The sequence below is a fragment of the Oncorhynchus mykiss genome, chromosome 3 (genome assembly GCF_057628025.1).
Source record: "Oncorhynchus mykiss isolate SJ-2025 chromosome 3, ASM5762802v1, whole genome shotgun sequence".
Classification (NCBI taxonomy): Eukaryota; Metazoa; Chordata; class Actinopteri; order Salmoniformes; family Salmonidae; genus Oncorhynchus; species Oncorhynchus mykiss.
In genome coordinates, this window is record NC_143024.1 from 76736049 (window position 1) to 76754565 (window position 18517).

Here is an 18517-nt window from a genome sequence, read left to right on the forward strand (position 1 = left end):
AAGCATAAGAGGCTTACAATAGAACATCACCTGACAAGTATATAGACTGAAGCCATCTCAAAACAGGGTTTTGGGCTATAGGTTTTTGTTATAAATTGAAGCCATATTGCAAGTTATTTATAACAGAATAGGCTGAAGGTTTTTCTTATGGTGATTACAATATTATTATTGCCATATTATAGCTTACTGTGACCACTATTGTATCATATATGCATATATATAGTTGAAGTCGGAAGTTTACATACACTAATGTTGGAGTCAGGGGCTAGGCCCCTTTTTTCTCAATTTCCGCCTGAATGACGTGCCCAAAGTAAACTGCCTGTTGTTCAGGCCATGAAGCCAGGACATGCAAGTTTGTAGAAATGTTAAAATAATGTAGGAGAATATAACACAATAGATATGGTAGGAGAAAATCCAAAGAAAAACCAACCAGACTTATTTTTTTGAGAGAGACCGTGCTCTTATAATGGAAAGTATAAGGGCATACAGGAAATTTGCTCCCTGGATGCAATTTCTACGGCTTCCACAGGGTGTCAGCAGTCTATGTTCAAGGTTTCAGGCTTGTAACTTTGAAAACAAAGAATAAATATCAATTTTAGTACAGGGACACAGTCTTGGAAATTCGTGTTTGGCGCGACATGAAGAAGGAACGGTTTCCTATTGAACATACTTCTTTCCGTAAGAAATATTATAGTTTGATTACATTTTAGGGTATCTGAGGAGTATATGGAAATGCATTTTGACTTGATATAACAAAGTTTAGGGGTAGATTTTTTGGATTCCTTTCTCTGCATGTTGAACGAGTGGATTACTCAAATCGATGGCGATTTGGGACATAAAGAAGGATTTTATCTAACAAAACGACACTACATTTTGTAGCTGGGACCCTTTGGATGACAAATCAGAGGAAGAATTTCAAAAAGTAAGTGAATATTTAATCGCTATTTGTGAATATATGTAACCTGTGCCGGTGGAAAAATATTTGGATGTGGGGCGCCGTCCTCAAACAATCAAACAATAGCATGCTTTCACTGTAATAGCTACTGTAAATCAGACAGTGCAGTTAGATGAACAAGAATTTAAGCTTTCAACCGATATAAGACACTTACATTTACCTAAATGTTTAATATCCATAACTTTAATAATTATTTATTTGAATTGTGCTCCCTCCAGTTTCACCGGAAGTTGTCCCTCTAGCGGGACGCCGAGCCCTAAGAGGTTTCAAACCTCGTTTTTCAACCACTCCACAAATTTCTTGTTAACAAACTATAGTTTTGGCAAGTCGGTTAGGACATCTACTTTGTGCATGATACAAGTACATTTTCCAACAATTGCTTACATACAGATTATTTCACTTATAATTCACTGTATCACAATTCCAGTGGGTCAGAAGTTTACATACACTACATTCACTGTGCCTTTAAAGCTTGGAAAGTTCTAGAAAATTATGTCATGGCTTTAGAAGCTTTTGATAGGCTAATTGACATCATTTGAGTCAATTGGAGGTGTATCTGTGGATGTATTTCAATGCCTACCTTCAAACTCAGTGCCTCTTTGCTTGACATCATGGGAAAATCAAAAGAAATCAGCCAAGACCTCAGAAAAACAATTGCAGACCTCCACAAGTCTGGTTCATCCTTGGGAGCAATTTCCAAATGCCTGAAGGTACCACGTTCATCTGTACAAACAATAGTACCCAAGTATAAACACCATGGGACCACGCAGCCGTCATACCACTCAGGAAGAAGACGCTTTCTGTCTCCTAGAGATGAACGTACTTTGGTGCGAGAAGTGCAAATCAATCCCAGAACAACAGCAAAGGACCTTGTGAAGATGCTGGAGGAAACTGGTACAAATGTATCTATATCCACAGTAAAACTAGTCCTATATTGTCATAACCTGACAGGTCGCTCAGGAAAGGAAAAGAAGAAGCCACTGCTCCGAAACCGCCATTAAAAAAAAGCCAGATTACAGTTTGCAACTGCACATGGGGACAAAGATTGTACTTTTTGGAGAAAAGTCCTCTGGTCTGATGAAACAAAAATACAACTCTTCGGCCATAATGACCATCGTTATGTTTGGAGGAAAAAGGGGAGGCTTGCAAGCCGAAGAACACCATCCCAAACGTGAAGCGGGGGTGGCAGCATCATGTTGTGGGGGTGCTTTGCTGCAAGAGGGACTGGTTCACTTCACAAAATAGATGGCATCATGAGGAGGGAAAAGTTTGTGGATATGTTGAAGCAATATCTCAAGACATCAGTTAAGAACTTAAAGCTTGGTCGCAAATGGGTCTTCCAAATGAACAATGACCCCAAGCATACTTCCAAAGTTGTGGCAAAATGGCTTAAGGACAACAAAGTCAAGGTATTGGAGTGGCCATCACAAAGCCCTGACCTCAATCCTGTAGAAATTTTGTGGGCAGAACTAAAAAAAGCGTGTGCGAGCACAGAGGCCTACAAACCTGACTCAGTTACACCAGCTCTGTCAGGAGGAATGGGCCATAATTCACCCAAATTATTGTGGGAAGTTTGTGGAAGGCTACCTGAAACGTTTGACCTAAGTTAAGCAATTTAAAGGCGATGCTACCAAATACTAATTGAGTGCATGTAAACTTCTGACACACTGGGAATGTGATGAAAGAAATAAAAGCTGAAAAAATCATTCTCTCTACTATTATTCTGACAATTCACATTCTTAAAATAAAGTGGTAACCTAAGACAGGGAATATTTACTAGGATTAAATGTCAGGAATTGTGAAAGACAAATACATTTATACTCAGTTTAAGGTGTATGTAAAATTCCGACTTCAACTGTATGTTTATAAACTCAGCAAAAAAAGAAACTTCCTCTCCTTGTCAACTGCGTTTATTTTCAGCAAACTTAACATGTGTACATTTTTGCATGAACATAACAAGATTCAACAACTGAGACATAAACTGAACAAGTTCCACAGACATGTGACTAACAGAAATGGAATAATGTGTCCCTGAACAACGGGGTCAACATCAAAGTAACAGTCAGTATCTGGTGTAGCCACCAGCTGTATTAAGTACTGCAGTGCATCTCCTCCTCATGGACTGCACCAGATTTGCCTGTTCTTGCTGTGAGATGTTACCCCACTCTTCCACCAAGGCATCTGCAAGTTCCCGGACATTTCTGGGGGGAATGGCCCTAGCCCTCACCCTCCGATCCAACAGGTCCCAGACGTGCTCAATGGGATTGAGATCCGGGCTCTTCGCTGGCCATGGCAGAACACTGACATTCCTGTCTTGCAGGAAATCGTGCACAGAACGAGCAGTATGGCTGGTGGCATTGTCATGCTGGAGGGTCATTTCAGGATGAGCCTGCAGGAAGGGTACCACATGAGGGAGGAGGATGTCTTCCCTGTAACGCACAGTGTTGAGATTGCCTGCAATAACAACAAGCTCAGTCCGATTGTGCTGTGACACATTGCCCCAGACCATGATGGACCCTCCACATCCAAATCGATCCTGCTCCAGAGTACAGGCCTCTGTGTAACGCTCATTCAGTCGACGATGAATGCGAATCCGACCATCACCCCTGGAGAGACAAAACTGAAACTTGTCAGTGAAGAGCACTTTTTGCCAGTCCTGTCTGGTCCAGCGACGGTGGGTTTGTGCCCATAGGCGACGTTGTTGCCGGTGATGTCTGGTGAGGACCTGCCTTACAACAGGCCTACAAGCCCTCAGTCCAGACTCTCTCAGCCTATTGTGGACAGTCTGAGCACTGATGGAGGGATTGTGCGTTCCTGGTGTAAATCGGGCAGTTGTTTTCATCCTGTACCTGTCCAGCAGGTGTGATGTTCGGATGTACCGTTTCTGTGCAGCTTATGTTACACATGGTCTGCCACTGCGAGGACGATCAGTTGTCCGTCCTGTCTCCCTGTAGTGCTGTCTTAGGCATCTCACAGTACGGACATTGCAATTTATTTCCCTGGCCACATCTGCAGTCCTCATACCTCCTTGCAGCATGCCTAAGGCACGTTCACGCAGATGAGCAGGGAACCTGGGCTTCTTTCTTTTGGCGTTTTTCAGAGTCAGTAGAAAGGCCTCTTTAGTGTCATAAGTTTTCATAACTCCGTCTGTAAGCTGTTAGTGTCTTAACGACCGTTCCACAGGTGCATATTCATTCATTCTTTATGGGTCATTGAACAATCATGGGAAACAGAGTTTAAACCCTTTACAATTAAGATCTGTGAAGTTATTTGGATTTGTACAAATGATCTTTGAAAGACAGGGTCCTGAAAAGGTATGTTTCTTTGTTTTTTTTGTTTTTTTTTGCTGAGTTTGGTATACTATTACCTTAACTGTAATGAAAACAGAAGACATTCACAATGGTGTCCTACATATGAAATAAAGCCTGTTTCATAGAAGTCTTTCCTGTTTGCCCGTGATCCAAGGCCCTCTCCTCGCCCGCACTGACAGTTGTAAGATTAACGTAGTTAGTTGCTAACCTGCTCATGCGCACCAAATTAAATTAATGGAACAAATTTCCCTCCTAATTAAGATGGAAATTTGTGCCAGTTGTAACCTTGCTGAGCACTAATTATGCACAAATGATTTGTCTTCTGTTTGGTCCTGAATAGCAATGGTCTCACCTCACTGATAGCCGTGGCCGCAGTTTAAGAGATGGCTGCTCATTAACTAACAGTTTGCTACAGAGGAGCAGCCAATGAGAACATATGCACTGAACCTCCTTTCAATTCACCTATATTGGATGCGTAACTGAGTTTCACTGGGCTCGGCTCCAACATATTTCTCTTTCCTGAATGAAAATAAAGTGTCTGCTGACTGATATTTTTTGATGAGTGTTTCTCGGTTTGTAATTGATGATGAATTTTTTTTTTTTTTTTTTTTTTTATTTCACCTTTATTTAACCAGGTAGGCTAGTTGAGAACAAGTTCTCATTTGCAACTGCGACCTGGCCAAGATAAGGCATAGCAGTGTGAACAGACAACACAGAGTTACACATGGAGTAAACAATTAACAAGTCAATAACACAGTAGAAAAAAGGGGAGTCTATATATACATTGTGTGCAAAAGGCATGAGAAGGTAGGCAAATAAATTACAATTATGCAGATTAACACTGGAGTGATAAATGATCAGATGGTTATGTAAAGGTAGAGATATTGGTGTGCAAAAGAGCAGAAAAATAAATAAATAAAAACAGTATGGGGATGAGGTAGGTGAAAATGGGTGGGCTATTTACCAATAGACTATGTACAGCTGCAGCGATCGGTTAGCTGCTCAGATAGCAGATGTTTGAAGTTGGTGAGGGAGATAAAAGTCTCCAACTTCAGCGATTTTTGCAATTCGTTCCAATCACAGGCAGCAGAGAACTGGAACGAAAGGCGGCCAAATGAGGTGTTGGCTTTAGGGATGATCAGTGAGATACACCTGCTGGAGCGCGTGCTACGGATGGGTGTTGCCATCGTAACCAGTGAACTGAGATAAGGCGGAGCTTTACCTAGCATGGACTTGTAGATGACCTGGAGCCAGTGGGTCTGGCGACGAATATGTAGCGAGGGCCAGCCGACTAGAGCATACAAGTCGCAGTGGTGGGTGGTATAAGGTGCTTTAGTGACAAAACGGATGGCACTGTGATAAACTGCATCCAGTTTGCTGAGTAGAGTGTTGGAAGCAATTTTGTAGATGACATCGCCGAAGTCGAGGATCGGTAGGATAGTCAGTTTTACTAGGGTAAGTTTGGCGGCGTGAGTGAAGGAGGCTTTGTTGCGGAATAGAAAGCCGACTCTTGATTTGATTTTCGATTGGAGATGTTTGATATGGGTCTGGAATGAGAGTTTAGAGTCTAGCCAAACACCTAGGTACTTATAGATGTCCACATATTCAAGGTCGGAACCATCCAGGGTGGTGATGCTGGTCAGGCGTGCGGGTGCAGGCAGCGAACGGTTGAAAAGCATGCATTTGGTTTTACTAGCGTTTAAGAGCAGTTGGAGGCCACGGAAGGAGTGCTGTATGGCATTGAAGCTCGTTTGGAGGTTAGATAGCACAGTGTCCAAGGACGGGCCGGAAGTATATAGAATGGTGTCGTCTGCGTAGAGGTGGATCAGGGAATCGCCCGTAGCATGAGAAACATCATTGATATATACAGAGAAAAGAGTCGGCCCGAGAATTGAACCCTGTGGCACCCCCATAGAGACTGCCAGAGGACCGGACAGCATGCCCTCCGATTTGACACACTGAACTCTGTCTGCAAAGTAATTGGTGAACCAGGCAAGGCAGTCATCCGAAAAACCGAGGCTACTGAGTCTGCCAATAAGAATACGGTGATTGACAGAGTCGAAAGCCTTGGCAAGGTCTATGAAGACGGCTGCACAGTACTGTCTTTTATCGATGGCGGTTATGATATCGTTTAGTACCTTGAGCGTGGCTGAGGTACACCCGTGACCGGCTCGGAAACCAGATTGCACAGCGGAGAAGGTACGGTGGGATTCAAGATGGTCAGTGATCTGTTTGTTGACTTGGCTTTCGAAGACCTTAGATAGGCAGGGCAGGATGGATATTGGTCTGTAACAGTTTGGGTCCAGGGTGTCGCCCCTTTGAAGAGGGGGATGACTGCGGCAGCTTTCCAATCCTTGGGGATCTCAGACGATATGAAAGAGAGGTTGAACAGGCTGGTAATAGGGGTTGCGACAATGGCGGCGGATAGTTTCAGGAATAGAGGGTCCAGATTGTCAAGCCCAGCTGATTTGTACGGGTCCAGGTTTTGCAGCTCTTTCAGAACATCTGCTATCTGGATTTGGGTAAAGGAGAACCTGGAGAGGCTTGGGCGAGTAGCTGCGGGGGGGGGGGGGAGCTGTTGGACGAGGTTGGAGTAGCCAGGCGGAAGGCATGGCCAGCCGTTGAGAAATGCTTGTTGAAGTTTTCGATAATCATGGATTTATCTCAAATTGAGAGTGCACTGATTATACCTGTATGATGACTGATAAATATACTGGAGGGGTGAATAAACATCCTCATATATTGTCTTCTCTTTCCTCCCGTTAGAAACAATGGGTTCCATAAAGCACATCTGAGCTTGTCATTTTGACTTGATAGGTTGACCAGGCTAGTTCTATGATGGTGCCAGTAGATGGTGCAATAGGTTAAGATTGACAGTGAGCAAGTGGGGTATAAAATGCAGTTGGGCTAAAAATGGCAAAACATGCAGCGCTCTGTACAATGGTGTAACTGGTGTATTCCATTTTACTTCCCTGCTTTAGAGCTACATGGGAAAATACATTTCAATGGGAGCCAACAGTGATTAGCATTAGAATCCTGGTCCTCTTGGGGGTGTGGACACACTGGCCAATCTGTAATCAGCGTTCCACAGACTTGCTCACAAGGGATATGGCGTGCTTTGTCATTATCATTCAAGATGCCACACACATGCTGGTATTGGTGCTTCCGTGTGGCCAGCTAAATTACATTAGCATTTTACCTCAAACGCTGAAGAATTTTCATAGACAATGATGAACTAGTAGACTACCCTCTGTTTCTAAAGCTCCAGCATATATATTATTGTCCATACAGTGTTTCTTTCTAATTTATTTTGAATTATAGACATAAGTGTGCGTCCCTGTGTGCCTGAATGCTGTGCTCCTTAAATACTACATGGAATGTCTAATCATGCAATTATGGGCCATTTGACTTTCCATTATCACTCATTGAGCAATACCATGAATATGACGGTTGGTATTTTATTGTTGCATTAAATGCCAATATACTTTCTGAGGGAGGTACTTGCATGGTTCTTTATTAATTCTTGGCTTATCTTCTGCTTGGCCATCCTCTGCTGCTGTAAACACAACACATTACAGATGTTCATGCAGATTCACAGCATGTCAGTCACGCAGAGAGAGACAATAAATATGTCAAGCCCTGCTGATACACCCTGTGAGCCCTGCGGACAAGGGGGCACACTAGAACGTGCAAACAGATGTGCGTTGGTGGAATTTCAAATAAGGCATTTCATTAGTATTATGAGTTTATGTTAGAAAACTATTCTTAATTCTCTATGGCATTTAGACAACAGCTTTATAAGTGATTGAAGACTACCACCGTTGTCCCCAACAGAAATGACACGCAACGGCATAAAAAATGTTACAGGTATTTATTGGTCATGATGTACAGGCAGCCCCAGTGAAACACATACTCAGCCATTTTCCTTTGTTGCCCTCAGTGGTTTTTAGTTTTAAATAACACCTCTGAGAGGCGGAGAGTTCCAGTGGCACAGCAAAAAGCATCTATTATCCCTGTCTGGGGATTGGTGGGCGAGTCAGAGAGGGGAGGGGTTTAGGGGTTAATTAGAGACAACAGAAAGGTCAGGGGACCTATTATGTGTGAGCTGAGACCTGTAACAGGCCAATAGGGGTTGACTTTAACTAGAGCACACCTCACCCTGCACCTTCCCCATCAGTCACATACATACCAGGGTTGTGTCTGACTGGGAAACACGGTGCTGGTAATGAAAAGGCCCTTAACATTGAGCCAGTCAGGATGATGAATTGGGTCCCTGACCATTTTCTCTTAGCGCCAGGGGGCCTCCAAATAGCCCTTGACAACTAATTGAAACCCCTTCTGTATCCTGCCTGTACCTAGCAGGCTCCCTCTATCACTCTGATTATTAGGGTTAAGGACATCTCCCCGGGGATTGTTGGTACTGCTGTAGTAGATGGGATTTGCAGTGTCCTGATTGAATCCAAAAAACCCAAGGTGATAACAGTTCTAAATGAATTCACCACCACTATTCTTCTTCTCCTCCGCTATGTGATTTTAGGTCCTAGCCATCCAGTGTAAATGGAGACTAAGGTGTTTTCACTGGTGTGTTGGGAAGTAGTTTAGTGACAGTTCATCCTACTGTATGTCAGAAGAAATGGAAATATCCCTTAATAGTTCAACTATCTCTGTGCCAAATAATTCAAAAGGCTTTTGTGTCCCTCAAAAGTACAGCTGCACAATATCCCTGTCCTGCTTCTCACTGTATATTCAAACAAAAATGTGATCCCATTCTCTCTCCTGTCATCTTTCATTCATGATGGCTGAATTTCTTCCCTTAAGTCTCTTACCACTGTTCAGTCAAGACATTCCTTTTGCTCCAGCATGTGCTCTAATAGGCTTATGCTATGGAGGTGAGGCAGTCACAGTGTGGAGTAGATCACAGATAATCCCCATTCCCACTTGATTTGGTATTCAGTATTCAGACTTTTGCCTTCTCAAAGTCTTACAGACCATTGACACTTTCTCAGCCTATTTGGTTTTATTGTTATGTTTAGAGCAACTCTGGATTTCATCCAATGGATAGACCAAAAATTACAATAGGCCTACACTAATGACAGATGTGATCCACATTAAAGACATTCTTATATAACGGGGTGGCAGGTAGCCTAGTGGTTAGAGCGTTGAACTAGTAACTGAAAGGTTGCAAGATTGAATTCCTGATCTGACAAATTAAAAATCTGTTGTTCTACTCCTGAACAAGGCAGTTAACCCGTTGTTCCTAGGCCGTCGTTGTAAATAAGAATCCAATTATACCTGTTGACAACCAATTGCCAAACAACTCAGCCATTTTATCAATATGTTTATAAATTAATGTATTTTAACCACTTCTGTGCATTTTCTAATGTTTAATATCAAAGACAACTTTGCATTTATTCTACCTGGGCAAAATGTTGGTTTTGCGCAATGAGATTACGTCAGGGTTTTAGAAGCCGATTGGTTGGCCACGTAGCCAGTGCCAAAACAGTTCATCCGAAATTAGCGAGAAGGCGAGTTTTTTCCCCCCTCGAAGCTAGTTCTCAAACTCCTGCTACTACCTAAAAAAAGAAGCAAAATGTGTCTTTTACCATTTTTGAAAAATACTTTATAAACATGGAAGGTAATATTTAGTATTTAATTCAAGGTAAATAGCGTGTTACTGTAAATATCAGCTGACGAAGTGTGCTAGCTAGCTAGGCTAATAAACAAGATGTGTTTGCTGATCATCAGCAATCAACGGTTGCTAGCATATATACAAAAACTATCAAATTAGTTTTATTTAATACTACATTATATAGTTAGCTAACGTTTGGTAACTATTGTTTGTATCCAACAGTGTATTCAAAGTATTAATGTTGGCTATTATGCTAGCTTGATATTATGCTAGCAGGCTATCTTCTAACGTTAGCTAATTTAGCTGGTTTCAATGACCTTCGCTAGCTAGTTAGATAACGTTGCGTTGCTCTGGCAGTGCCAATACTGCCACAGGTTGCTGTTATATCAGCTTCCAATCTCGAAGTAGATAAAACGTCACTGTAGGTAGCTAACTAGGTCAAAAGTAGCGAGCCATCTGGCAAATGTGATGCATTCATTTGCTGAGGCTGAGCATAACGTGGTTTGATGAAATGACTGAAGAGTTGTCTCTTCTTGAGACAAAGAAATCAACATTAGGCATAGCTAGCTACTCTTAATTATTTGACTAGTGTTTGTATGCTGAGACATGAACATTGACTAACTAGACCAGGGATGTCTGGAGTGGTGTCACTTTTTGCCCATTCCTAGCAAACACAGCTGAAGATCATGATTAGTTGATTGTTTGAGTCAGGTGTGTTAGCTGGGGCAAAAGTGTGACACCAATCAGGCCCTTCAGGACTGGAGTTGCCCATCCCTGAACTAGACACACATCTGTGTTTGTCCACTGACTTCACACCTCTGGGCTGTGGTTGTTTTGTTGGATAATCATGTAGCCACATCTGAATACCTAAACATGTTCCTGTATTTTAGGGTATTGGTGATGTCAGTGGACAGCGCGATCACTGGAGGATAGAGTTAGCGTTTCCCCTTCTGTCCTGGTGTCCACGATTGCCCCAGCCGCCATGGCCGACTCCACAGTAGTCAGCGACCAGCAGCGGTCTGGGTCCGGGCAAACCGATCCTTCCAGAGGACCATACATTGCAGTGATCACCAACAGAAGCACCACCCTGGTGATCCGTGGGTTCATGCTGTTCTCTATAGGAGTTTTCCTGGCTCTGGTGCTCAACCTGCTGCAGGTGAGCTATGTTTGTATTTTAATGATACATATCTTGAATGGGGAAACATTTTAAGGGGAAGATATGACTAAGAGTACTAAAGTAGCTAATATTTGTTTTCTCTCACTGCAGGTACAGAGGAACGTCACTCTGTTCCCGCCTGATGTCATTAGTAGCATCTTCTCATCAGCCTGGTGGGTGCCGCCCTGCTGTGGGACCGCCTCAGGTAGAACACACACATTTACATTTTAGTCATTTAGCAGACGCTCTTATCAAGTGTAACTTACAGCTAGTGCATTCATCTTAAGAGCCTAGTGGTTAGAGTGTTGGACTAGTAACTGAAAGGTTGCAAGTTCAAATCCCCGAGCTGACAAGGTACAAATCTGTCGTTCTGCCCCTGAACAGGCAGTTAACCCACTGTTCCTAAGAAGTTGTTCTTAACTGACTTGCCTAGTTAAATAAAGGTAAAAAAAAAAGATAGCTAGGTGGGACAACCACATCACAGGCATAGTAAGTACACTTTTCCTCAAAGTAGCTATCAGCAAAGTCAGCGCTAGAAGGGACACACACACAGGTTTTTGCTGCCAGACTTGACTACTATCATTATTGAATTGTTGTCCCCTGGGTCTACAGCACAGAGAGTAGATGTAGCTGCTGATTCCTAGTGGATCAGTAGAAAAGCACAACAGCCGCAGGCCTGTATCCCCCTGAGACTGAGACTGCTGCGCTCGACTGCTCAGCCTGGGGGAGATGCCGGTTTCCACTGTTACTGCGCACTGGGCTGTTTGCATCATGCAGTAGCTATCGGGTTTTATTGAGCAGTTTACTGTATATAGTTACCTACATTTGCACAGCAGATTGTAGTTCTTGTGTAATATTTAAACAATAGCTTTAAAAGGAGGCCAACCTCAACAACAGTGTTTGTTTTTTTTGTTTTTTTAAATGCTTGGTGTGTCATCAGAATAGTGTTGATGCTATGTGGTGGGCTGGCATGGCAGCCTTTCTCTCCACAACCATACTAACAGGAATGTACGGCACCGGCCGTGCTACTGCAGCAATAAAGCTGATTGTTGATCTCTGATCCCCTCTCCCTATTTCTGCACCCTCAATCCCTTACCTTTATCCCCGTCTACCCCTCTCTCTCAGCAATAATCGGTCTGTTGTATCCATGCATTGACTGTCGGCTCGGCGAGCCCCACAAGTTCAAGCGGGAGTGGTCCAGTGTGATGCGCTGTGTGGCCGTGTTCGTGGGCATCAACCATGCCAGTGCTGTATCCTCTATGCCCCTCAAACTCAATTCTCGACCTGGAAGCCAGTTCCACTGCATTTTTTCATTGTTCCCCTCTATAATCAGGGACTGATTTAGACTGGGACACCAGGTGTAAGCAATTAATTGTCAGGTAGAACAGAAACCCAGCAGGCTCCAGACCATGTAGGGTAAGAGTTGAGTATCCTGCTCTATTCCTACCTACCTGCCTGTCTCTCACTGAATTTGATGTGAATAATTAAAAGATATGTAAAAACCTGTAAACCATGGGGCAAAAGCATTCCTTGTTGACATTTGCAAATCTAATTTGCAGATTTAAATTGTATTTATTATCACAACACACTTTACAATAAAACAAAATGAATCTGTCGATGTGCCCATGGGCAAGGCACTTTACCCTAATTGCTTCTGTAAGCTGTAAGAGCATCTGCTGAAAGACTCAAATGTAATGTGTAAAACAATAAGGTCAGTGACTAAATGCCCAGCTAAAATGATGGGCTTTTAAATGTGAATAAACAAGCCCGTTTACAAGAAAGAACTTTACTGAGTAGAGCCCATGGTTCCTGTGTGGACTATCCTACTACATAATCAGCTGTCCTTAACCCCTCTCAGAAAGTGGACTTTGCGAACAACGTGCAGCTGTCCCTGACGCTGGCGGCCCTGTCCATCGGCCTCTGGTGGACATTTGACCGGTCTCGATCCGGCTTTGGCCTGGGGGTGGTCATCGCCCTGCTGGCCACTCTATCCACTCAGCTCCTGGTCTACAACGGAGTCTTTCAGTGAGTACTAATACAATACAGTTTACAGGACATACATGTATAATAATTAAGCAATAAGGTGCGAGGGGGTGTGGTATATGGCCAATATACCATGGCTAAGGGCTGTTCTTCTGTACGAGGCAACGGGGAGTACCTGGAAACAGTCCATAGCCGTGGTATATTGGCTATATACCACAAGCACCCAAGATGCCTTATTGCTATTATAAACTGGTTCCAACCTAATTAGAGCAGTAAAAATATATTTTGTCATAACCGTGGTATATGTTCTATTATATGCTGGGTGGTTCGAGCCCTGAATGCTGATTGGGTATACCACAGGTATGACAAAACATTTTATTTTTACTGCTCATATTACGTTGTGTCATTCCTAAGAACATCTCTAGCCGTGGTATATTGGCCATATACCACACCCCCTCGGGCCTTATTGCTTAAATATACAACGGCTTTGACCCAATCGGCATTCAGGGCTCGAAACACCCAGTTTATAATATTTTTCAAGATACAGGAGGGATTTCTGTAGATTTTCATGCTCATTTGTGGATTGTCCTACGTTTAATACCTGTTCTATTGTTTTGTTTCAGGTATACCTCTCCAGATTTTCTGTACATTCGCTCCTGGTTACCTTGCATCTTCTTCGCTGGTGTGATAACCATGGGGAACATAGGACGACAGCTAGCCCTGGTGAGGAAACTTTATTATGCTGAATGAAAAAGGGTTAGGTTTATAAATGGCCTACATGCATGCATGCATTCCAACCAGAGCTTTCTACTGAATATTCAACTGCCACATTACATTATCCCTTGTCTCCTGGGTTTTCTTTTCCAGTACGAATGCAAACTTATGTCAGAAAAGACTCATCAAGACTGAGAGAAATTCTGGCTATATCAAACTTTTGCACAAAATTACATTTTCGTAGCAACAAAAAGCCAAAAGGGGATGGTAAAGGACATCTGTATGCAGCGTTGATGGAGATTGGTCAACCTTGGAGGCGGAGCAGTCATCCACAAGCAACAAATGATGTGCTTCTGCTTTGCTGAGTGCTTTACCGTGGAAAATAGTGTTTTGGTTGGTTCTTATGTGCCCTTTCTGGGCCTAGGGGGACAGACACCAGCTCGCTTTATTATAAGCATTCAATGGATGTCTAAGGAGAGGAATAACAACTACCGATGTGTGTGTGTGGTAGGTAGGCCCCATCTACAACGCAATCTGTGATTGCAACTCAACGGGCACCAATATTAGTGTAGCTCTGCTGTTGTTCAGGGCACTTTCGGCACCAGTGGTGTGAAACCTTTGGCTCCATCGTGCCAAACAGGACCATCTGAATTATTTTCTTTCTTCATCCATTCTTTCTATCCTTTATCTACTGGTAGAAGCTGCAGTGTATATAGCCCATATATGTAGAGACATTTATTCCATGCTTTTACAATGTACAATTATTTTTTTAGGCCAGTAATGTCTCTGTTTGCTGGCAGTCATGAAGGGGTGAAGTGTTCAGTGTTGCACTTATTTGTGCCATCCCAGCGTTATATCAAGGCAACCAGCATCCTGGGTCCAGTTTGGCATTTCATCCAGCCTTACCAGACCCTGCTTTTCATTCATTTCATTTTGTAATAAAACGCTCATAGAAGTTTGTGGGCAAATTTCACTTCATTAACTTAATTTTGGTTAATTTCCTAAATTCAAAATTGAATTAAACCAAACCCTGATGAGATCCAATCAGAGACCAGGCTTCCCATTTCATTCTCCAACCTCCAGGTGCACACAAGTATCCACATCATCAGTGGGTTCTTGGGTCAGGCATCTAATGCCAGATCTGCATTTTTTTAAATAGAAAAATTAGATATAATACAGTGTTTACATTCCTAGATGCAGTTGGACTTGATTTAGGAACCTCACTTCTCATCGTTAAGATGGTCTTATTGGAAATAGAGACCATGAAAAAGGGATGGCTTTCTATATCTAGAAGTTGTTGTGAGACTGCTAAGTGAAGGAATTTTATTCATATGTTATTTTTTTACTTTAGAAAAACTAACAAATTTACCATGATGGTTGAATTAGAGGATGCTGAAAATGTGTTAGTGTCTCAACAGTGTTTTTGTAAAATATTGTTTGTAATTTCACTGTGCATGATAAGGCAAACAAACTGCCAATGACTACAGAGGAAAGAAAATTAAGAACCAACAATCAATATTAAAATGACTAACTTGGATATCCTAGCATGTCAGCGTGATAGCTATGGTGCATTTTTCTAGAAATAAGATGAACTAGTTTTATTTCATCCATCTCTTCAGGAAGTAGAGGATATAACTGGTTGAACTGGGACATTTTCATCCTCTCACCAAACAGAAAATCTGGAACTTGTGCAATCTCTTTGGTTCAATAAAGAACATGCCTTTTGTTGACGACAGGTTTATGTTGTTTCTCCTTGATCACGCACACGGCTCTGAAAGATTTTGGGATTTTTTGTTCTAGACATTGTACATTTTGTTGTTATATAGAGAGCCTATTGGTCATGATGCTTAAGCTACTCTACATGGTTAAATGAATGTGTTTGGCATGAATATACCAGTGCTGCAGTCCAAATGTGCAGTGCCTGTTATGGCAGATTTGGCCTATCTAACTGGTGTATTCTACTAATGTGGATTAATGTCGCCTGTCTTCACCTGCCTCCCACAATAACAGGCTTCCATAGACACATAATTAAGATGAATAATCTGAAGTTGACTCCTTTGTTTGCGTGGTTGCTAAATTCCAGGATTTGTGGATGCTTTTTTTTCTTTGGTTTTACAGTCCTGTATGAGGCAATTTACTGTGTGAATGTTATTGTTCAAAACTAACTAGCTAAAACAATAGGCGTGATGTGTCATAGCAGAAAGTGGTGCTGTGATGAGCTAAACTCCCTTCTGCTAATGAATTCATTAATCTCTATTTATTCCTGACAAGTAATTATCTCTTCTTAGAGACTGAGGGTCCAGAGGCAAGGTTGAGAGCACTCGGATACACTGCAAGGAAAAACTGAGATGGGTTCTTTTCCCAACCAGCCAACCATTCCGCAGGCTCCTTAGCGTGGTCGTGGATTGTGGGTAACACGTTCCTTTGAAATGTCCACCTTGAGCTGTGTTAGCTATCCCCACTTCTGACACCAGTGTAGCTGGTATTGAACCCAGTTGTACCCTATTGCACTGAACGGTAAGGTACAGTTGTGTCCAACACACCTCAAAGCAAGTCTGTGGTTAACTGTGGTCACTGCATTTGCTCATCACATGAAAACAATGGTAGGAGTTTGACCTTGCCCACTGAGGTGTTTTCACACACGGCAGGGCACAAAATCCATAAAGTCTCAGTGAAATTGAAATGGGGGTTGGTCTTCATACAATGAAATGGATGCTCCACTGCCACGTTTCCTGTAAGTCTCTGAGGAATGACCATCTAAATCGGAGCAAAATCCTGTTAAACGGTGTCAACATGAATCACCGGCTGCACAGACATCCATCAGGGCTAAGAAGTTGACCACAAATGATCTGTGAACCACTATATATTGATTACTCATGTACGGCCAGTGTCAGGTTTAATGTTGTGGCCGCCTGAGAGTGGTGCCTCTGACAGCGCATGATCTAACTCTCCTCTAATAGATTTTAATGGTGAGATATTGATTTCTCTGTGGCCAAGGTCTCCCATTGAGGATCATTTATTGGGGTAATGCAGGACAACCCATGCATCCGTCACAATCTATCACTTTGACAGGGAGCACCAGATATTATCCACGACAGAGGGTTGAGCAGAGAGCTACAGTACATGGCTGAGAGCTCCTGCAGAGAACTGAGACTCCTGCTAGATAATATGAATACTAAGATGTGTTTATTGAGTGGGAATGCTCAGCAAATCAGCGCTGACGTGAAAGCAGCTATTCGGAGTGTCTGGAGCAGGGAATGAGGATCTCAGTGAGAGGGTCTATATTTTATTTGAACGTCTGAGGCTGCTCGAGACTGCAGCAGGTAATGTGTTGTGTTACAACCCAGTGGCTGTATGGTTCTCTCCACCCACAGCGATAACACACTAGCTAATGGGAGCACATCAATCACACTCCTATTCCACCAGTGTCTCGATCTGCTCATTCCTCCTGCCTACCAGCTCTGTAGCATGAACAGCACAGGTAATAATGGAGTTTTGTAGCCTAACACATTCCAGGATCATATTTACAGCTAAGGAATAAAATGGCTTTGCCAAGTCAGCATCTCTTTGACAAGGTAACAGAAAAGTCAGTGAAAGAATCATGAGAATCATAAGGAAGGAGATGATGAAAACCAGCCTTGTGTCATGTGGGACATTATAGGTGGATGTTTGGTGCTGAATACAGCTAATTGTTTTGGTTTCATTACCCTGCAGATGCAAGGGTGCTATCAAGTCAACTGCTAAATAATCTGAGCACAGAACGGACAAATTAACACATTGTTAGGATGATTTTCTTACAATATTCTACATCGGTTGATATATTTTAGGGCCTTCCATTAGTATTATAGTGATATATTTTGCTATCACAAAGGCTGCGTTTAAACAGACAGGAAGCCCAATTCTAGTATTTTTTCACTAATTGGTCTGAAGACCAATCAGGTCAGCTCTGGTAAAACAGCTGATGTGAAAAGATCTGATGTGATTGGACAAAATACCAATTATAGGAAAAAAGATCAGAATTGGGCTGCCTGTCTAAACGCAACCCATGTGTTGTGAATGGAACCTGGATGACCAGAAGGGGGCACAAAACTACAGGACTGTTACACCAACCGTGATCTGTGTAAAACTCAATTGCTCTGTAAATGGAATTCCTAAATCTATTATTGTTTCCCTGTAGATATCGTTTTCTTTTATTATAGATGTACAGTACCAGTAAAAGGTTTGAACACACCTACTCATTCCAGGGTTTTTCTTTATTTGTACTATTTTCTACATTGTAGAATAATAGTGAAGACATCAACACAATGAAATAACATACAGTGGGGCTAAAAAGTATTTAGTCAGCCACCAATTGTGCAAGTCCTCCCACTTAAAAAAGATGAGAGAGGCCTGTAATTTTCATCATAGGTACACTTCAACTATGACAGACAAAATTAGAAAATATTTTCCAGAAAATCACATTGTAGGATTTTTTTATTAATTTATTTGCAAATTATGGTGGAAAATAAGTATTTGGTCAATAACAAAAGTTTATCTCAATACTTTTTTATATACCCTTTGTTGGCAATGACAGAGGTCAAACGTTTTCTGTAAGTCTTCACAAGGTTTTCACACACTGTTGCTGGTATTTTGGCACATTCCTTCATGCAGATCTCCTCTAGAGCAGTGATGTTTTGGGGCTGTTGCTGGGAAACACGGACATTTCAACTCCCTCCAAAGATTTTCTATGGGGTTGAGATCTGGAGACTGGCTAGGCCACTCCAGGACCT

The 18517-nt window shown here is 42.3% G+C and overlaps 1 protein-coding gene across 4 annotated transcripts; it reads left to right on the forward strand.

The window, feature by feature from the left end:
• The first annotated feature begins 9720 nt into the window (after nucleotides 1–9720).
• On the forward strand, nucleotides 9721–15478 carry insig2 (insulin induced gene 2). 4 transcript variants are annotated; one of them, XM_021597674.3, is made up of 7 exons: nucleotides 9721–9901; nucleotides 10786–11051; nucleotides 11163–11256; nucleotides 12177–12301; nucleotides 12910–13076; nucleotides 13658–13757; nucleotides 13902–15478. In XM_021597674.3, the coding sequence occupies exons 2-7, from the start codon at nucleotides 10878–10880 to the stop codon at nucleotides 13941–13943; spliced, it is 702 nt and encodes a 233-aa protein (XP_021453349.1). In that variant the 5' UTR covers nucleotides 9721–9901; nucleotides 10786–10877; the 3' UTR covers nucleotides 13944–15478. The 4 variants fall into 4 exon arrangements, with proteins under 4 accessions (XP_021453349.1, XP_036830818.1, XP_021453350.1 ...); XM_036974923.2 differs by having other exon boundaries at nucleotides 9730–9901; nucleotides 13993–15478; XM_021597675.3 differs by having other exon boundaries at nucleotides 9741–9925.
• Nucleotides 15479–18517: the final 3039 nt, after the last annotated feature.